Here is a 21,220-nt window from a genome sequence, read left to right on the forward strand (position 1 = left end):
ACAACATTTGAGCAACAAAACCCTCAAAATAATGGAAACACGGAAATATTAAAGATTCATACAATGAGGACCAAAATTATTCATCTAAATGAACAATTTTCTCAGTTACTCGAGACGAATCATATATAGCGGCCGATTTAAAGAATTTAAAACAGGGTTCACCTATTTTTGATTTCTTCGACTTCTTCACAGTGCTAGATTTCTTTTCCTTTCGGACTCTACAAGCTCCTTCAACTGACTTATCTTTTGAATGTCTGCTTCGTCTAGTCAACGGTGCCATTTTCTGAGCTCAATACCTTGTCGCAAAAGATCACTGCTTTCCTACGAGAAGAATCGGTTGGGTGAGGGAGGGAAACTACCAATCGTCCCTGTTCTGGTTTTTTCTTTATTTGAAAATTAAAGTGAGGGATAGTGTTGGGTGTTTAAATCATTTTATGGGAATTTTTGTAAACTGATCCAAATAGGAAGTTGTAACAAACAACAGACTTATGTCAGGGATTTAGAACAAATAATTACTGATTTGGGGACTGAGGAGGAATTCATGTTTACTATTAGGGATTTATCACAAATTTCCCGTATATATATATATATATATATATATATATATATTATAATTTTATTATATTATTTTTTTTTCTTTCATCACAAAAGGCTCAAAATTTTCTAAATCAATCCCAAAAAAAATAATAACAATTTTTAGTTATTGTACGAATACTCCTTGTATTTAATATCTAAATTCTAATGAATATAATAATAGTTAATGCATCTTTAAAATTTTGAACTAATTCTACAAAACTAATTAGAAACATGATCTGATGACTCCAATTTTTTTTGTCTCTTCCCTCCTTTGATCTCACTTTTATATGTGGATTTTTCATCTTTCTTTATTATCTTGAATTCTAATCCACTTTTAAATTTTAGTAAGACATGTTTGTTTTAAACAAAAAAACTTCATTGATATTAATTTTCTATTACTAGATAAAATGATCATTATGATACAAAGTAAAACTTGAAATTGAAAGATTTTTTTTCTATTAAAATGTGTCATATTTAAATAAATAATATTCTTAATGATTATTGTTGATATATATTGAGAAGCTAGTTGCTCAAAAAAAATTTAATAGATTTTTTCTTGAGATCCAAGAGAAATGTTCTAAATTCTAATTTATTTATTTGGAAAGTAACGATGTATTTCAAAATCTTCATTAATGATGGATATTGATTATTATTTATTAAAATATAACTTTTTTTATATTTCCCAACATTGTTACTTGCCCCCCTCAATATTTAATCCTAGCTCCGCCCCTGCGTGTCAGGCATTCACGTGCCAAAAGATGATAAAATGAAAAGTTAAAAAGAACATCTAACATCTAAAACCAAGCGAATATGATTTCTGGTTTCGTCGTCGGTCTCAATTTCACCGGTTATATGCCAAAGTACGAAAGAAATATGGAAGGAGAATTATTAATAGCAATCGAATATCTAATCTTTGCTACTGAAAATTCGAAATGACAAATGTTTGTCATAATAACACAAAAAAAATTGTTGTAATAGTTCAAGGAACCCAGCGAAAAGTACTAAACATGTGCACTCAAATTTTTTTAAAAAATGCTAAAAGATGAAGACTGAAAATTGCAGAAATATTGCTGAGAAGACATACCTTTTGTAGCTGTGTTTTTGTTGTGAATTTGCGAGAGTCTTTCTGTTGCTGGCGATACCCTTTTTGTTCCCAATTTCCTTTGGTAACTTCCCACTTCCCTTCACTTTTCACTGGGCCACGTTTTTCCTTCCACGTCTCCACTTTCAATTCCAATCAAGTTTTTGATTTTTGAATTAACTTTTTATTGCTCTTTTTATTGCTCACTTTTCCACTATTCCTTATTCGATTCGGATCTCCTCACTTCTGATGGGCCAAGACAATTGGGCTTCAAGTTTTAGAAATTGGGATCCGACTTCTTCTTCGTTTTAGGCCTAGAAAATAATTTTATTTTTCCCTAGCTAAACACATACATATAATTTATGTTAAATCTCGAGATTGTTAAAAAAATTTAATGAAGAAAAATGATATGTTAATATTCCATGTTTTCAAATCTTGACATTACATGTTTCAAATCTTGAGCACACATTTTTTTCCTCGTATGTGTTTTATCATGGATGTGCTCAAAAGTTGAAAAAAAAATGATGTTATCAATCATGAGGGATTGTCAACAATCTTGGATTTTCATGTGAGAAGTGATGTTAATAGTCACGAGGGATTGTCAACAATCGTGGATTTTCAGGTGAGAAGTGTATGTAATGTGACTATAGAGGGGGACAAGTTTGTCATCTCCATCTCCGCGAATAATCTATATCACCGTTCATTTGTTCCCATCCCCGACCCCGTGTCGTCCCGTCCTAATTTTAAATACCAATTGAGTTGGCCGAAAAAATCTTCGACTTTTAAATCTAAAATCCTAGTTTCTTTGTCTTTTATAGAGTGTATTTAGATTAAGAAGTTAGAAGAGAAAAAGTTTTTTATGTTTTTAAAAAATGTTTTTATTGTTCCAAATATGTTTGGATTAGGGTTCAGATACCGTACCAAAATACTGAATTATCGGGATACCGTACCGAAATTTTTTTAATATACAGACATTTTTTCGGTATATGTACGGTATCAGTATGGTTTTTTTCTATACCAAAATTTCAGAATTTCGGTATCGGTATCGGTATGAATTTTTTTCATACCAATATTTTTGGTACGGTATACCGAAAACCAACCTTTAGTTTGGATAGATCTGCATTGATTTTAAAAGCACTTATTTAAGTCAAAATAAGTGTTTTTTTTAAAGTTCATATGTATAGCTTTTCAAATGTTTTTTTTTTAAACTCAACGAAAAAAATGTTTTTAATCTATTTTCCAAACACAAAATTATTAGGACTTTTACTTTAAAAAATACTTTTTTAAAGTAAAATGCTTCAATGTTAATGTATGTTATAAGTTGTAACTCCTTTCACCATTCACGAGAAATATTGACCTAAGAATAAAAAAAACATATATACTAAATACTAATATCATTTAAACAAGGGTTAATTGCCAATCATTCTCTAAACCACTTTATAACTTATTTATAAATCCCTACATAAATAAAACTTACTTTCAACTCCCTGGAGAGAGAAAATTTTGTTTCTAAATACCTATTTTACCCTTATCTCTTAAAAAAAATAAAAAAAAATGATAGAATGGATAATAAAAACAAAACTAATCCAAATAGTATATATATAAAAATTAAAATTAAAATCAAAGAACATAAACCATATCATATACATGCTTATGTTGATACAGGAGCAAGTATGTATTTAGAAAGCAAGCATATACTTCCAAATCATTATTGAAAGAAATATGATAAAGGATTAAAAGTTCGAATAGGAGATGGATCAATAATCATGCTTAATACAGTAGCAGAAAAATTAAAAATAGAAATAGAAAAAACAAAATTTGTAATACCCATTATATATCAAATAGAATCAGGAATGGACATTATAATAGGAAATAACTTTTTAAGAGAATATCTTCCCTTTACACAATTTGAAGATCATATAACTTTAAACAAAGCATCATCAATGATTTACATTCCCAAAATACGAACAGCATTTCGCGTAGGAAATGAAGGACTTACAAAGAATTTTCATAAACGAAATACAAATCCAATAGAACTAAAAATAGAAAATATTTTAACGATTAATCCTGAAAAAGAAATCATGAGGAAATTTCATGATATTTGTTCTGAAAATCCTCAGGACAAAATTAAGAAAAGAAAACAATTCATTGCTTCAATAAAACTCAAAGACCCTAATATCACAATCCGTGAAGCACCAAGAAGATGTAACATGGATGATGTAAAAATATTTGAAAAAGAAGTTCAAGAATTATTAAAACTTAAGATAATCATCCCTAGTAAAAATCCACACTCTTCACCAGCCTTTTATGTCAGTAAGAAAGATACTGATAAGAAAAGAATGGTAATTGACTATCGAAAGATGAATAAAGCAATAATTATGGATGGATATTATATCCCAAATAAGAATGATTTACTATCTTATATAGAAGAAATGAAATATTTTTCCAGTTTAGATTGTAAATCAGGATTCTGGCAAATTCAACTAGAACCACAAACACAATTACTTACAGCATTCAGTTGTCCAAAAGGACAGTATCAATGGACTGTATTACCTTTCGGACTTAAACAAGCACCAGGTATCTTTCAAAGATATATGGATGAATCTTTTAAATCATATATAGATTTTTGTTATGTTTATATAGATGACATATTAATTTATTCAAAAACACTAGATCAACATTATAAAGATCTCATGACAGTTTTAGACATTTGTCATAAAGATGGAATTATACTTTCTGAAGAAAAAAAAAGCACAATTATTCAAAACAAAAATAAATTATTTAGGATTACAAATAGAAGATGGAAAACATTGTTTACAACCGCATATACTTAAGAAAATTCATGATTTTCCTAGTGAAATCAAGGATAAAGATCAATTAAGAAGATTTTTAGGATTATTAACTTATTCTGGAAATTACATTAAGAAACTTGCAGAAATCAGAAAACCTCTTCAGGTAAAACTTAAATAGGACTATAAGTGGAAATGGTCGAAAGAAGATACTAATTACATAGACACTATTAAAAATAAAATAATTAGTAATCTTTCTGAATTATATTTTCCTTCAAATAAAGATATAATAATAATTGAAACAGACGCTTCAGATGAATACTGGGGAGCATGTTTAAAAGCTTATACTGGAAAAAGAAATTTAGAAGAACTTACTAAAACAGCTACTAGAAATAATGAAGAATTATGCAACTATACATCAGGAACTTTTCAAGGTGCACAATTAAATTATCATTCGAATGAAAAAGAATTATTAGCTTTAATATTCACAATTAGAACTTATGAAATTTATCTTATTTCTAAACCGTTTTTAGTAAGAACAGATAATATGAATTTAGCATATTTCAAGACAAGGAAAATATCAAAAAATGCAGGGAGAAATGCAGCAAGGCTAATTAGATGGCAATTGGAATTGAACCATTATCAGTTGGAGATCCAACATGTCAAAGGAACGGATAATTCATTACCCGATGCATTAACCAGAGAACTTCATCCAAACTATACTATCCGTAGTAACAGAATAACAAAAGAGATCCTAAGTGATCCAGAAAATGACTGTGAGTCATCCGAACATGCCTCAGAAAGCATGGGGAATATAAATTGATGAAATGAGATTTATATTCAGAAACATGAATTATTTTATGACTTTCAGTCATCCGAACATGCCTCAGAAAGCATGGGGAATATAAATTAATGAAATGAGATTTATATTCAGAAACATAAATTACTCTTTGAGTAAAATAATCAATTTAAGATTGATTCAATTCTTGCAAAAGAATTTATAAATGCAATGATACGCATAATAAAACTATCCGAATTACTCACGAAAAGAGTTATTTTACTAACCATTATATATATAAATATGTTTTCTTGTGCAGAGTATAATCAAGATGGAGCAACTAAGTCAATTAAAAGAACAATTGGTTGAATTGCAGGAAGAAATTCAAATTCTTCAACTAAAAGAAAGGAATTTGAGTAGAAAAATTCAAAGGACAGAAGAAAAGATGATAACTTCATCATCATCATCCTCACCAAGAACACCAATCAAAATGGCAACTCCATTTGACAAAATAATGGAGATAAAAGAGAAACAGTCAGTGATCACAGCCAACACTGACAAAGAAAAAGAAAAGAAAAAAAACCGATGGACACAGCCAGCACCGAGAAAAATAAAAAAAAGAAAGGACATTTAAAAGTGCCCTTGAAAAGAAAGAAAGAAAGATGGTCAATCTGCGACCACAAAAACCAATTTTTGAAAAAACAAATTTTCCAGAAAAACTCAAGACTGAATTCTTTGAAACACTAAACTATTTGAGAATAGCCAAACCATCTGCAGAATCTTGGCTACAAACTTGTTACACACAGAGCATATCAAGAGCAAGAACACTGCAAGGTGCTCCAGCGCATGAAGTCGCAAGATTCTTTTCAAATGGATTATTAAGTGGATTGGAAGTCAGTCCCAACAATCAAGAAATAGAACTATTTCTATATCAGTTGAGAAATAGTATCATCCAGTTCAAGAAAGCAGTCTTTAAGGACGATTCAGTATTAACATTGAGTATTCACTCAACCCTTCCAGATTGGGATGATAACAAATTCTATCAACCAATGGTATATATTCAATGTCGAAAACAAAAAGACAAGTTCTTATTCGAAGGATCAAATGAAGAGAAACCAGTAATGGATATCTCAACACTTCCTGAGATAAGAATAAAGACATTGATTGATATGATCTCAAAGACAGAAAAGATTGATGGAAACTCAAAGGTTAAAATAAATTTTGCAACCAGTAAAATTTTATTAACCACTGGACACAAGGAGACAATCCAAAAGAAAGAACAAGCCATGTTTGCTCAATTCGAAGCTCCAATCTATGAAGCAAGAGTTGACATGACCCGAGAAACCCAACAAATGTTATGTCAAAGACTAAGAACAATGATTTCCACTCACAAATGTGGACATTGTCAACCCATTCAGACAGAAGAAGCAGATGTCAAAGAGGACAAACCAGCTGTCAAAGAAGACAAACCAATAAAGAAATGGTCCGAATGCACCAGTGATTCAGAGAGTGACATAATGTGAAAAAAAATGAAATCGTGGACCACACCACATGTTAAAGGCATCCACTCAGATGTAAAATGAGCTGTTTCCATTATGTAGTGTCGGGTGGTCCCCCTCTTTTCTTTTATTTTTAATTATGTATGCGTTTCTCCACGCCTGTAAAAGGAGATGTTTTGTGCTGTAAAAGAAGAAGTAAAGTTTGAGTATCTCTCTCTTCTTAAAGTTTCTTACAATCTGGTTCATACAAGACGTATGAAAACTATCAGAAACTAAGAAACATAAAATCAGAAACAAAATAATCCTTATGGCTAATAACTAAACAAGCAGGGCGTAAGGAGGATAAGGTTGGAAACCAACCATTGAATATTCATGGTTAGAGTAAACCTGGAGATCTATAAAGCAAGTACCAGTTGATCAAGTGATCGTTAAGGGAAAGCAAGGATTTGGCCTCTGCTCAAAACCAAGATTCATTCAAACAAGGTAACCTTCCTAAAACTCCTGCAGCCCTTAATTCAAAGAAATAGTCAAAATACATTAATCATGTCATCATCCTTTATAAGAAATGGAAGATTAATAATAAAAAATTGGTTCGAAATAGAAGATGATCATGAATATGATACATTTCATGAATATCGTTTAAATACTTCTGATTTAACCATATTTGAATCAATTTATCAACTAAAATTTGTATTAATAACCCATGAATGGAACCAAACTAATATGAAAACATTTATCTGTTATAAATGAATCAGATCTGTAAATCCATGAATAAGAAAATTCATAAGAACTTTAAACCTAAATGAATCAGATCTGTAAATCCATGAATCAGATCTGTAAATCCATGAATAAGAAAATTCATAAGAATTTTAAGAATTTCGCAACCTGGTATTTGAGCTTAAATAAATCAGATTATTAATGCCTGGATTAACTTTAGATATTGAGATTAAAAATTTATTTGATAAAATAATCTTACTAAAAGATTTACGTCAAATAGATCAATTATGGAATAAAATAAAAGATCTCCAAACCTTTTATTTCAAAAATCATAAAAAAAAAACATTTTTCAAGCAACTGGAAAATGATAATTCAAATTTCTGAAAACGATGAAATTGAAGACATAACAATATGTTATGAATAAGAACAAACTTTGTTATCGAAATTCGATCAACAAAAACAAAATAATAAAAGTAACAATTTTTACTAAATGGAAAATGTATGAAAATATAAAAATGAATATCTTTAATTTATATTCTCAAAATATAAATTTTGATATAGAAAATTGTGAAAACAATTTGAAACATCTTAAAAATTGTCAATCTTCAATTGATAGTTTCGAAGATTTTCAGAATTTATTAGAACAGATAGATTCAACAAAAAGGCTTTTAATAGCCTTAAAAAAATTAAGAAGTTCTATCATCTGTTAAAATGACAGAAGTAACAATTCCAAATCAAAACAGTCAGATCGATGAATCTGAAGAAAACCAAGAGTATAATTTGAATATTATATTCAATCAAAGTAAGTTTGCTGAAATACAGAAAACAGAGTTTTATAATTCAAAAACAAATCTAATATAGTAAGATTTTAAATTTTATTAATCCCAGAAAAAATTTAATTTCGATTCGTACAAAAGAACGATCTTGTAAAATAAATAACGAATCAAGGTCTAATACTCTGAAGTTATTAACAACTCAAGATATTAATACCATCATGGCAAAAGCCAGTGAAAAAAACGATCTGAACTGAAATATGTTCATATCGGAGGAATTGAAATAATAATATCAGCTCACTACCGAGAAGGAATAGATACACCAATTGAAATAACAGTTCGTGACAAAAGAATACGTAATTTCGAGGATTCTATCCTTGGAAAAATTGAAGGAAATTTATGTTACAAAAAGATGAAATTTTGTATTTATCCACAATACAATATATCTCTTTTTGATAAAAACATAAATGACGTTTTAACATTAGATTATTACTTTTATAAAAATAATCTTATGTTAACAGAAAACCATCCGATCAATATAAACTATGTTGTCGGTTTAGCAATAAGTAATAATTCTCAAACAGGAATAATTTCAACAAAACCAACTATTTCTGTTGAAAGAATGTTTGAAAATATTACAAGAATTAAACACCCTCGAAAAGCATTTATTGAAGAAATAAATCCCTATAAAAGATGGAGTTCAGATGACCTCCAAATCACAAAAGATCATTATCATTTGCTAGAAATGATGAAGATATTCTTGATAAGATTGGAACCATGAATCAAAATATTCTTAAAATTAAACAAGCTATTGTTAATGAGTCAACCTCATCGCAATGGCGTCCTTAATAAAATTAGAAAAAGATCTAGGAGATTTAGAAAATAATATTAATAAGATCAATCTATCAATACAAGAATTAGAGAAGAATTTCAAAGAATATATTGATTTAGCAACGACTAGATTAATAATTGAACAAGAAAGACATAGTAATGAAATATTAAACTATCTTAAGGAAGTTCTTCCAATAGATAAAGGAAAAAAGAAAAATGAAAGAAGAACCACCATTCAAAATTGAATCATGGTATAGAAATCCCCTTAGTTATGGCAAACATAAGTATGGAGATGTTTAGTGAAACCGACTCATTTGATTTTGAACAAATAGGAGTAAATACAGAAGAATTATATCATTCACATCAGGACTCAGAACAATACAGAGATATGGATATTTCAGAATCAGAATCTGAAGATGATTCTAGACCATGATTAAATCTACGAACGAATGTAGAAGATAGTGGTGGAAGAGATGATGAAAAAATTTAAATATAACAGAGACTAATATTCTGGATCTTATAAAGATGTTAGAGATATTCTTAGAGAATCAAAAACACCAGGATTTGTGAAACAGAATATCTTAGATTTAGGTTGTTCAATAGCCAAAGAAAGAAAATCAAAGATAGATCATTGGGCAAATGAACTATCAGTACAAATTCAATTAACACCATTATTAGACAAAAATGAGAATATTCAAGTTTTAACTCATGGGATGATAAAAATGACACTGGTAGGAGCAGTAAGAAGTTGGGCTGAAAACCTAGTAATTACTAATCTACCACAAGGAATGACAGGACATCGATATTTCGAACTATTTGTTGATGCCTTGTACCAAGAATTTTTAGGAGTTTCTAATAATGATGCTAATTTGGTAGCTAAGAATATAGAACGAAATAGAGCAATCTTTATATTAGATAATATTAAATTATGCAATTTATGTTACTTAAAAAAATTTATTTGTGATTATGAAACAAACTATTATCAATTAATAGATGCTGATAAAAAGAAACATTATAAACTAAGTATCTTTAATAAGATACCTAATATACCTATACACAGTAAAGATGAATTCTTAACTAGTCCTTATGCTAAAACTTTAGGAGGAGCTATTAAATTCATCAAAGATATAATAATAAAGAAATGTCATGAAGTAACACTAAATAAAAGAATCTCTAAATCTTACAAACAAAACAATAAACTTTGTTGTGACAAAATGGAATTCACAGTAAAAGAATACGGTTGCAAAACAAACATGTCACACAAATATTTAGAACGACAGAAACAGAATAAATTTAATAAACCTTATAAATCTTTTAATAAGAAATTTATTCCCTATAAGAAAAAGAAATTTAAAAAGAATTTCTTCAGAAAACCTTATAAAAGAAAATTTTATAAAAAGTTTGATAACAAAAAACCACCTTGCCCAAAGGGTAAAGGAAAGAATTGCACATGTTGGTTGTGCAACGAAGAAGGACATTATGCGAATGAATGTCCAAAACGAAATGAAAAGAAAAATAAAATTAAACTTCTTGAAGAAATATATACTATTGGATTTTATCCCGTAAAAACAATTGAATTTTCATCCGATGATGAAAATATTTATTATCTTGATGAATCAAGTGAATCAGATTTTGAATCCGATTCCACATTTGATAATTCAAGAAATAATAATGATTAAAATAACGACAAGGGCATTTTCGGAAAGACAAATATAGGGAGTAAATTGAAAGTTATGTTTGATTTAGGGAGTTATCTACAAGTTGCCCTTTAAACAACAACATTAATTATTATTATATATTATTATTGTTATTGTTATCGCATGTGGATCCGCATGGCCGGGTTTAGCCCCGACCCTTTGTCATCCCTAAAGATAACATTTTCATATACGTCTCAATCTGTTGAGAGGATTTGAAAAAATCATCAGACTCGAACTCATACTCGATATGTAATTAACCCAGTTATAATTAATTATCATCCTAACATACATATCTATTACTATCATAAAGTAAGAGCGTGTTATAATAACTATTTTTGGTTTTTTTAAAGTGAACTGATTTTTAAAAATTATTTTATTAGGTGTAGGGTTATTTTTGGAGTTCATCCTAACATACATATCTATTACTATTATAAAGTAAGAGCATGTTATAATAACTACTTTTGGTTTTTTTTAAGTACTGAACTCCAAAAATAACCCTACACCTAGCTAATAAAATAATTTTTTAAAATCAAATGTGCAATTCAATAATTTCAATTATTTTCAGATTTTGAAAGAACTCCTACCGTATATTAAATTGTTGAGTTTGTTTTTTTTTTAAATAATAATAATTTTTTTAAATTATAATAATTTTTTAAAATTATAATAATAATAATAACTATTAAATATATTTTATGTAGTTTAAAAATACATACATTAACAAAACACATGCATTGTGCATGTGTGTAACTTAGCTAGTATATAATAAGTGGTTAATCCATGAAAATGAATTTCTGCCGAGGACGGCGGTGTGTTGTGAGTTTGTGTTCATAGAAAATATCCAGTCTTCCCCTCTCGTTAAACGAAAAAGATATATAATGAATTCAGTTTTCTAAAACGAAATCAATTGTCAAATGGTCTGATGCAGATGTGCAAAAGACCAGAATTGTCAAAATTTTAGTGCTTTTGCGGGAAATGGTACAAACACGTACGTTACGTGGGTTCATTAATTGTGAGTGTCAACTAATGAATTATATTTGAAATTATAATTTATTGCAAGTCTCATGAGGTTTTGTATTTTTTCCCCATCTATCAACTTTTAATTTAGTGATAAATATTAAAATATATATTTATGTTTTTTTTTTCCACTTTACGCCCATGAATTTAATTCAGAAGTGCTTACGATTGATGGCATCAAACAAGAGTCCCACTCTCTCATTTGATTTGATTAAGATCAGATTATTCTAAAATTAAAGTTATATACTTACTGGTATTAAAACAAAGTAACATTTATATATGTCCACTCGTAAAAGTTGTTACGTTTTTATATTTGGTAATTGATTTTCTAATAGTTTATATGTTAATATCATAATATAATGTAATATTTTTTGGAAGAGGGTAAAATGTGAAATAAAAATTAATGTTTATTCGAAGGATATAAAAAAGAGTTTCTAAAGCAATTAATAATGATAAATTAATATTGTTTATTTTGTTTTTTAAGAACCAAACTATGCATATATACCCTCTATATGTTTTTATGAAGTATAGGAAATATATTAACATTTGAACTGAAAAATATATGAAGTCTTTCTTCTTTTTCTTTTTTTAATGCAACTCAAGTTACAACCCATATCGCATAGGGGTTGTAACTTGAGTTGCATTAATCTATGTATAACTTATCCTAATCAATTTCGCTTTATTTTCGTCATATTATTTATCTATTTTTTAATTAATAATTTTACATCAATTAAATCAAATAAATTATAATCTATCCGTCAAATCAAATAATGTATTAACTAATTTTTCTTATTTATTTTTAATTTACATTATATTACTTATCCATGAATTACTTATCATATCACTCAAACCAAACGGTGCTTTACTCTCGGATTGGATCTTCTAATAATCTAATCTAAGTAATAAAATTGGATCTTAATTTTGTAAGTTTTTTTTTTGTTGGTCTTATTTCGTAGCAATGTTGACATAACGCCAAATGTATCAACATTTTTCTTTATCATATCAACACTTTAAAAATTAAAATAATTAAATAATAATAACAAATTGGGCGTTGAACAATTTTCGTTGCTTTTTAGTTTGTGGTTTTTATAATGCGCGCACACATATATATGTAAAATAAACAGAAAAAATGATTATTTTCTCTAACAACTGCATACACATATAACAAGTTCAACTATATTTCGCTAATATTCCGATCCCTTTACTAATTGTTACTTTGATGTTATATTTGCATGCAATTAATTAATATTAAATATGAACAAACTGTATAATCTTATATATTGTAGACGTACGCGAAAACATCACTTTCATTGTCAATAAGAGTTGCTAAAATAATTAGTTGAGAAGAGGTAATTAATTTGAAGCAAATTAATTCTTTCATGCTATTTATTTAATAATAAATTCAGTGTAATAATACAATTTGTACAATGTGTATTACAAAATGTATCCAAATGATATTTGTTCAAAACTTTTTTTGTGTTAAAAATATAAACGAATTTATAATTGTTGAAAAAAATATTAGTAATCAATCGAATAATTTTGGTGACTCTAATTTGATGTTTTTAATTAATAATAAACGGCCTACCATTTCACACATGAATGCATGAATTTTCGTGATTAAATTTTTTTTTAAAAAAAAACGTACAAGATATATAAGGATGTGAGTATTATTATTATTATTATTATTATTATTATTATTATTATTATTATTATTATTATTATTATTATTATTATTATTAAAAACGAAGAATTTTGTGAGTGAGACATGTATTTATTTATTATTTGATTTTTTTAAAAAAAAAAATTTATACGCAGACGGCTAGAACTAATGATCATATATGAATGGACGGTTTAATTTGACCCCCCGACGACGCGTAGATGCAGATAGAACAAAACCTAATTTATATTACTAAACAAGGGTATGTTGAAGTAACTAACGACTTTCATTAATGGCAAATCTGAACAACGACAAAAACGTTACTCACCTTTGCTTTCGACCAATAATGAATTATATATATTCATGGACCACCACATCATTTTTTTGCGCAAAAATGGTACTTGTTTCATTCGAAGTCAACGCACTCTGCAAATGCGTTTTCTCCACGATTTAAATATATTTGACTGAATAAATTCCCAAGCCAAAAAAAAAAAAAAAACAACATCAACGTCCTTCGAAAACGAGTTATCGTCATCATAATTTTTATTATTTAATGTTATATAAATAATACATGCACAATGGATAAATTTTAATTTCACCCAAAACATTAATATTGTTAGCTTATTTTCCGGTAGTGGGCAGTGAGCTCGTATAATATATATTCGATGCTGTCAAATGGTGAAAATCTCCATGTTTCAAATTATTGTTGTACTTATCATTAAATGTTAAAAAAATATAATTTTCATTATTATTTTCGTAAAAAACTATATAGCATGGTTAAAAAATTTGTTTGTTCGTTTAAAGCGGTATTTGCCCCGAGTTTTTAACATTTTGATATTTTCCCAAATTTATAGTGGTCTCGTTTCAATTACAATTGAATATATATATATATATATATATATATATATATACCACTTGTTTTATTTTAATAATTGATCGTGATTCAAGAATTAAAAATGGTATGTTAGGAAAATTGATCACATATTCACATGTACTCGATCCGAGTCTCTCAGGTTTGAGCATTTATAGGGCAAGTTTGGATACAAAATCTTTTAGCTTAAAAAAATACTTAAATATATCTAATTTTTTAAGTATTTTTATTAATATATAATAAATAAAGCAGAAGCGGTTTTTTTGTTTGGATAAATGTTGAAAAAATATTTTTTTAAATTTTTTTAAAATAAAAGCTGAAGCCAAAAAGCCAAAATATATGGCTTCTAAAAAAAAACTTAAATAAGTGATTTTTTAAAAACTGCTATCGTAATCAAACACCTAAGTTTTTAAGAATTTTTTTTTTTGTTTTTGCAAAAAAAAAAAATTAATTTTCTTTGGTTGAATTTCATAACCAAACAAACTCTTATGTTGGAGCAAGTGATTCATATATGGTGAGACAACTGGTTAGATGGGAGTAATATATGTGAGAATTTTTGTAAAGTCTAAAATACTTACTGCTGGCTAGTCTCAACTAACCGGTATATACCGAATATGAGTCACTTATTCCAACAACTTATATTCGATTAAATGATTTATTTATTTATTAATAAAGCATGTTGATTACTTTACTAATTTGGTTACAAAAAAAATAAAATAAAATCTTTTGTTAAGGAAAATCTGAAAAATATATGAAATCATAAGATTTCTGAAACCCTCTATGACTATTAGGTAGTGTTTGGAAGAACTTACTTCTCAGCTTTTTCTTAACAAAAATTTGAAATTCTGTGATATTTTGTTAAGGAAAATCTGAAAAATATTTCCTAGAAACTCTTCCAAACACTATCTTAGTCCCTTGTATTTTCAAATTTTGAGCACAAATACCCCTGAAAATATGTACAGACAAGGGGTTATGTGCTCAAAATTTGAAAACATGGGGACATATGTGCTCAAAGTTAAAAAACACAAGAAATGAGTTTTTAGCAATCTCGGTATTTCACAAGGATAATGTTTGCAATTACCTCAATATTAAATTTTTGGTTGTATTTTGATAACTTTCAGGTTATTTTAGCAATCTCGGTACTAAAATTCATTAATCTTGCAGCTAGCTAATGTTCTCGTATACATCGAAGCATTAATATAATAAATAATAAAGATCTTTGATTTTTAGCGTGAGAGAGGAGGGGGTGGGGGGGGGGGGGGGGGGAGATCAGGAATTTGAGTGTAGACAGCTGGAAAAATTATTCTACAAGAACAAATTGGGGAAGAAACAAGGGTGTATATCTATGCTTTACACGAGTATGGGAATTTATAGTAACAAAAAAAATGACCTTTAACAGTCGCTTAACTAATCAACTTAATTCAAATTTTTTTTAAAAAAAAACTAATCAACTTAATTCGGCTGGCTGATAAATCAATAATTTCATTCCTTTTACGACTTATTAATTACGTGGCCCAAATTTGAAACTAATTGATTTTTCCATCATATTAGATTAATACATTTCCGATTACGCGGCCATCCGTATTGAAATTATATATACTTCGATTTTCAAGATAATTTGTCTCGCATTTACTAGCGCGTGCCTATTATCTTTTGTCATATCATAAAAATAGAAAACCCACCAAAATTGTCATAAAATCTATTTGATCATTTATTGAATTCATTTCAAGTAATCGATACAATCCCAAACTTCTATATATATATATATGCAGAATATACTTCCGAATGAAGACATAAATTCACCAAAATTTCGGTACTAAAATTCATTAATCTTGCAGCTAGCTAATGTTCTCGTATACATCGAAGCATTAATATAATAAATAATAAAGATCTTTGATCGAAACTTATTTCAATCCAGAATATTTTTCCTAATTTCTCAAGGTATAGAAAGACTATAAAGTCTTAATTAATTCTAGTTTCTCCATCTATATATATATCATGCATCCATGCATGCAGCTCTATATAAAAGTTTAATCACTCACTATTTCACTGTATTAAGGTATTGTGAATCATTTTAATTCAGTGTGTGTGCATGCAAAAATGGCCTCAGAAATTCCAAAGCGACGTCAAGTATCCGCCATGGCCATGGCCATTATCATCATAATCATCATCATCGACAACCTCAGCTGCGAAATGCGGCGGCGCGTACACGTCACAGTGCTCCAGCTGGAAAAGCCCGAAATCCGAAGCAGCACTCGCCTGTTGATCCCTCCCAGCACCGCCGTTTTCCGCTACTGGATCCAAGAAGGACCAATCAATGGAGTTATTAGGAGACCCGGCCCGAGACCGATCCTCTCCGCCGCTCTCCGCCGTCGGAGTCTCCTGCCGCTGTGTACTCGAGCTCCCCACGTAACTACTAGCATACTGCTGCGCAACAACCTGGATTTCCCCCGGCGTCAGCGACTGCCCGCCTGCGATATCCGGCGGGTCATGGGGGAAATTAAACTTGGCGTTGCGGCCCCGGAGGCAGAACTGGGCGGCGTCGAACGCCCGGGCCGCCATCTCGGCGGTGTCGTAGGAGCCGAGCCATATGCGCTCCCGGCTGTTGGGAAGACGTATCTCGCAGACATATTTGCCCCATTTGCGTCTTCGCACACCCGTGTACTTCGTCTCTTGGTTGATATTCATGTCCATTTTTGTTTGTATATGTCGAGATTAAGAGAGATTGAGTTGATATAAATGTACATATATATATATATATATATAAGGGGGAAGCACAGTCCAAGAATCCATGGGGGGAGGAAATGGAATTAAGATCGAATGGATTTCACGGGTCAAAAAGGTGGTCCGAGGAGCGTGTTGAATTGTAAAGTACATAGTATAAATATAAATGATGGTAAAACCTTTTTTTAAAAATTTTTTTTTAATGAGTTTGCACGTGAATATATATATAATCCAATAATCCATCGCTTATATTATATATGGCCAATAAAAATTGCCCTTTATGCTGCGGGGAGGCAATTTTACTATTTGTTTATAATTTTAATAATTCTTAAGTTATATATGTGACTAGATAATTATTGGGAGTGGAAGATTTTTTTTTTTTTTTTTTTTTATCATGATCACGATAGTTTTCATATTATTAACTCCCAACTCGCGCCCAAGAAAATTAAAATTTATTTAGTTACATCTTGGATAAGTAAATTAACAATTGCATTTTAGATTTTAATAGAAATTAATTGATAAACACGACCAATTAGCTTTTGATTGATGATACCAACTACCATCATTTCGGCCTAGTTCATGTTGCTAGACTGCTAGACATAATAAAAGTAGTACATTAATGTATAGTTTGGTAAACTATGTTATTAAATATTAATTAATCTATGTATAACTTATTTTATTTAATCTCGCGTTCTTTTTGTTATATTATTTATCTATATATTAATTATTAATTTTACATCAATCAAATCATTAATAATTTATCTTACATATATCAATCAAATAATTGAATTTAAATTACTATATTACTCCTTATAAATAATATTATTTATATTTTATTTATTGTTAAAAAGACAAAATGATAATTTATTTTTTTTTTTATAAAATTTAATCAATCAAATCAAATACACCATAATCTATCAATCAAATCCAATACTATATTAACTATCATTATTTATTTATTTTTTATTGCATTATATTATTTATCTATGTATTATTTATGTCATCACTCAAACCAAATGGTATCTAATGTTATACTCCCTCCATCCCAATTATGTAGTCCACGTTTTTTTTTGTCTCAAATATATAGTTATATATATTATATATATATAGAGTTCTTTTATGGTGCCCAACATTATATGCCCACTTCATGCCCACCATGTACAAGTCAACTCATCTATTGTACCGGTCAACTCATCTATTGTACATGGTAGGCATGAAGTGGGCATATAGTATTGGGCACCATAAAAGAACTATATATATATATATATATATATATATTATATATATATATATATATATATATATATAGTTTCTTTCAAGTGCCCACCTATCATGCCCACTACCATGCCCACCAATGATATAGCACTATTGTGGGCATGATAAGTGGGCACTTGAAAGAAACTCTATATATATATATATATATATATATTTATTTATATGCACCCGTGCCCAAAATAACTCTGATTAATGACTTGAAATTTCACGGTTGGATCGTCTCGAAAATACGAATCCAACGATGTATCATATGATAAAAAACATTTCAAACTCGGTGGACGGAATCTTGAAGATGGTCAGAAATTGCAGATTTCACCTAATTTCCGGCCATCTTCACGATTCTGGCCACCGAGATTGAAATTTGTAACATATGATACATCGTTGGATTCGCATTTTCGAAACGATCCTATCGTGAAAATTTCAGGGGGATAATAAGTTTCTTGTTTCAATAACTTTACCTCTTTTGAGTTTTGGTCCATTAACTTTTTCGATGTGGGTTTTGGTACACTAACTTTGCATTTTTAGTGTTTTTTGGTCCAACTGCATACGTGTCATCTCCTGATTGGTCCACGTCATCATTTTGGACCAATCAGAAGTTGACACGTATGAAGTTGGACCAAAAAACACTGAAAATGCAAAGTTAGTGTACCTAAACCAACATTGGAAAAGTTAATGAACTAAAACCAAAACATAGATAAGTTAATGGACCAAAAAAAATATTTTTTCAATTTCAAGGCAATCAAAATTATTTTGGGTACGAGTGCATATGAATCTCCGCACCCTAATTAAGAGATCAAAACTCTATACATGTATATTTATCAAGTAGACAAGTATGAACCATTTTCAGAATATTTTAGTGGTCATTAGAGTAAACCTATATATTGTCAACACTACATACAAGATCCTAATACCGCCCACTCTATAAATTAAGATCAGATTCATACACGACATCTCAATTCGCTCAAGATTCAATATGATCCAGTACATACATACAACTTATAAACCGGAGAAATTACAAATAAATTATCGATATTTATTGTTATTGTTGGATTATAACTTCGAAAGTAAACCCAACATGATCTTAGGAAAATATATGCCATGCAGTAAAATTAAATTGACGCAGCTGCATACGTAAGATCTACCAATTAAACCCCGACCACATATATTTTACAAGTGATTGGGTCGCCAGTTGGCCTGGGGGGATTAATATTGCGTGGGAACTCGTAAATGTGTTTGATTCCGATTTCGGTTGCCGTAATAGAAGTTTCTTCAATGGCGCGAGCAGCTTGTTCCTAGCAAGCCACGTCATTTTCAACATTTGTACTATTTTTCATGTGAGGCATACATCAATAGTTTCCACCCGATATAATCGTTACACACGTGATACTGCGTTAAAAAAAATAAAAAATGAAGTATTTTTAAAAAAATTAAAATAAAAGCTATCAATTTTTTAAATTGAAATAGTAATAGAGAAAGATAAAATATAACAAATGATATTATAATGTAGCAAAATAGTTTAGTTTCATAATAAGATGGAACGACAAATTCAAAACTACACTATATTATACAGAGAGAGACACATAAATTCACAAAATTGTCCATATCCAATGTGTACAACAAAAAAATTTCTTATATTTTTTGTTTTTGTTTTCTTGGGTACGTACGGCATATATAAAATATATGTTCGATAATCACGTGATAGTTATCGATGTGAAGATGGCGGCCATATTTATAACTCGAATTAAGTTGATATGGTTTTTATATATATATATTCTTTTGCCGATTTAGAAGTGATGTTGAATCGGGCTTATTAATTTACTACTTAAATGATGTCCGGATTTAATTTTTTATCCCGGCTGTTATAAAATATATATTAGTACTTGTTAGCATGTGCAACGTGTTTCCACAAGATATAAATAACTTCGGCAAAGTTTTATAAAACTACATAAAAATAAAAATCGATTGTGATCTTCCGTGAAATTTCTCTATTTGGATTATTTCGAATTAGAAGAAAGAAATAAATGGACGGTTATTGAGTTTAAGGATTTGTGGATTGTGGCAAGAATAAAAAAAATGGAGAATGATTTGTACAAAAAGTAAAATTAAATGTGTTAAAAAAAACAAATTATCAAGGGTATTTTGGGACTATTAATTGAAAACGGTTTCACCAAAAAACCAATTTCTATTGGTTTCTCCGGTGCTTTTACGCATGCAACGTCCACATTATGTGTTTACTAGCCAACGAAGCACACACGATGTTTGTGTAACATAATACATGAAATTTATTTGAAAATATTTTGTGTTGTTACGGTATTTTTGAATTTTAATATTATGATTTTAATGATACTTAATAATTAAAATTTATTGTAAAAAAACACTAAATAAAGAGGATATTTATGCAATAATATGTAACAAAATGATGGATGAAAGATTGAGAAACGTGGGAGGAAATGGAGAGAGTGGGGATGTTTTTCATGTGAAATTATAATTTTACCTTTTTTGATTAAAAAAATAGAAAAGGCAACCAAATATATATTAGTTCACTCACATTAATGACCAAAATCAGTTTTTTTATGTGATTCACCTATTATTAAATTGTAAAGATATAGTTTGAATGATAAATAATTATTTGGACATGATTTTTGTTATTTTTAAATAAATATTATTTTCATATTTTTTTACTAAGAGTAAATGAGTAACATATTTTTGTACTAAGAGTAAATGAGTAATATATATATATATATATATATATATATATATATATATATATAATCATCTAAAATTTTAAAATATAGATAGATAACATATTATTGAGTTTAAAAATATTGATAACGAAACTTTCTCAACGAATTTAAGTCATATGGTGAGGATATAATTATAATGTTGAATAAAATTTCACCAATTTTATTAAAAGTTAGTTGGTGCAAGAGTCTTTACA

The 21,220-nt window shown here is 28.9% G+C and overlaps 1 protein-coding gene across 1 annotated transcript; it reads right to left on the reverse strand.

Annotated features, from left to right (window-relative positions):
• Positions 1-16,389: 16,389 nt before the first annotated feature.
• On the reverse strand, positions 16,390-16,977 carry LOC140872349 (ethylene-responsive transcription factor ERF017-like). Its single transcript, XM_073275169.1, has one exon. It carries the CDS (start codon positions 16,975-16,977, stop codon positions 16,390-16,392), a length of 588 nt encoding a protein of 195 aa, XP_073131270.1.
• Positions 16,978-21,220: the final 4,243 nt, after the last annotated feature.

Source organism: Henckelia pumila, chromosome 1 (assembly GCF_033568475.1).
Source record: "Henckelia pumila isolate YLH828 chromosome 1, ASM3356847v2, whole genome shotgun sequence".
Lineage (NCBI taxonomy): Eukaryota > Viridiplantae > Streptophyta > Magnoliopsida > Lamiales > Gesneriaceae > Henckelia > Henckelia pumila.

Coding starts and splice junctions, on each gene's coding strand:
- LOC140872349 (XM_073275169.1), bottom strand. CDS start 16,977: ATGGACATGAATATCAACCAAGAGACGAAGTACACGGGTGTGCGAAGA.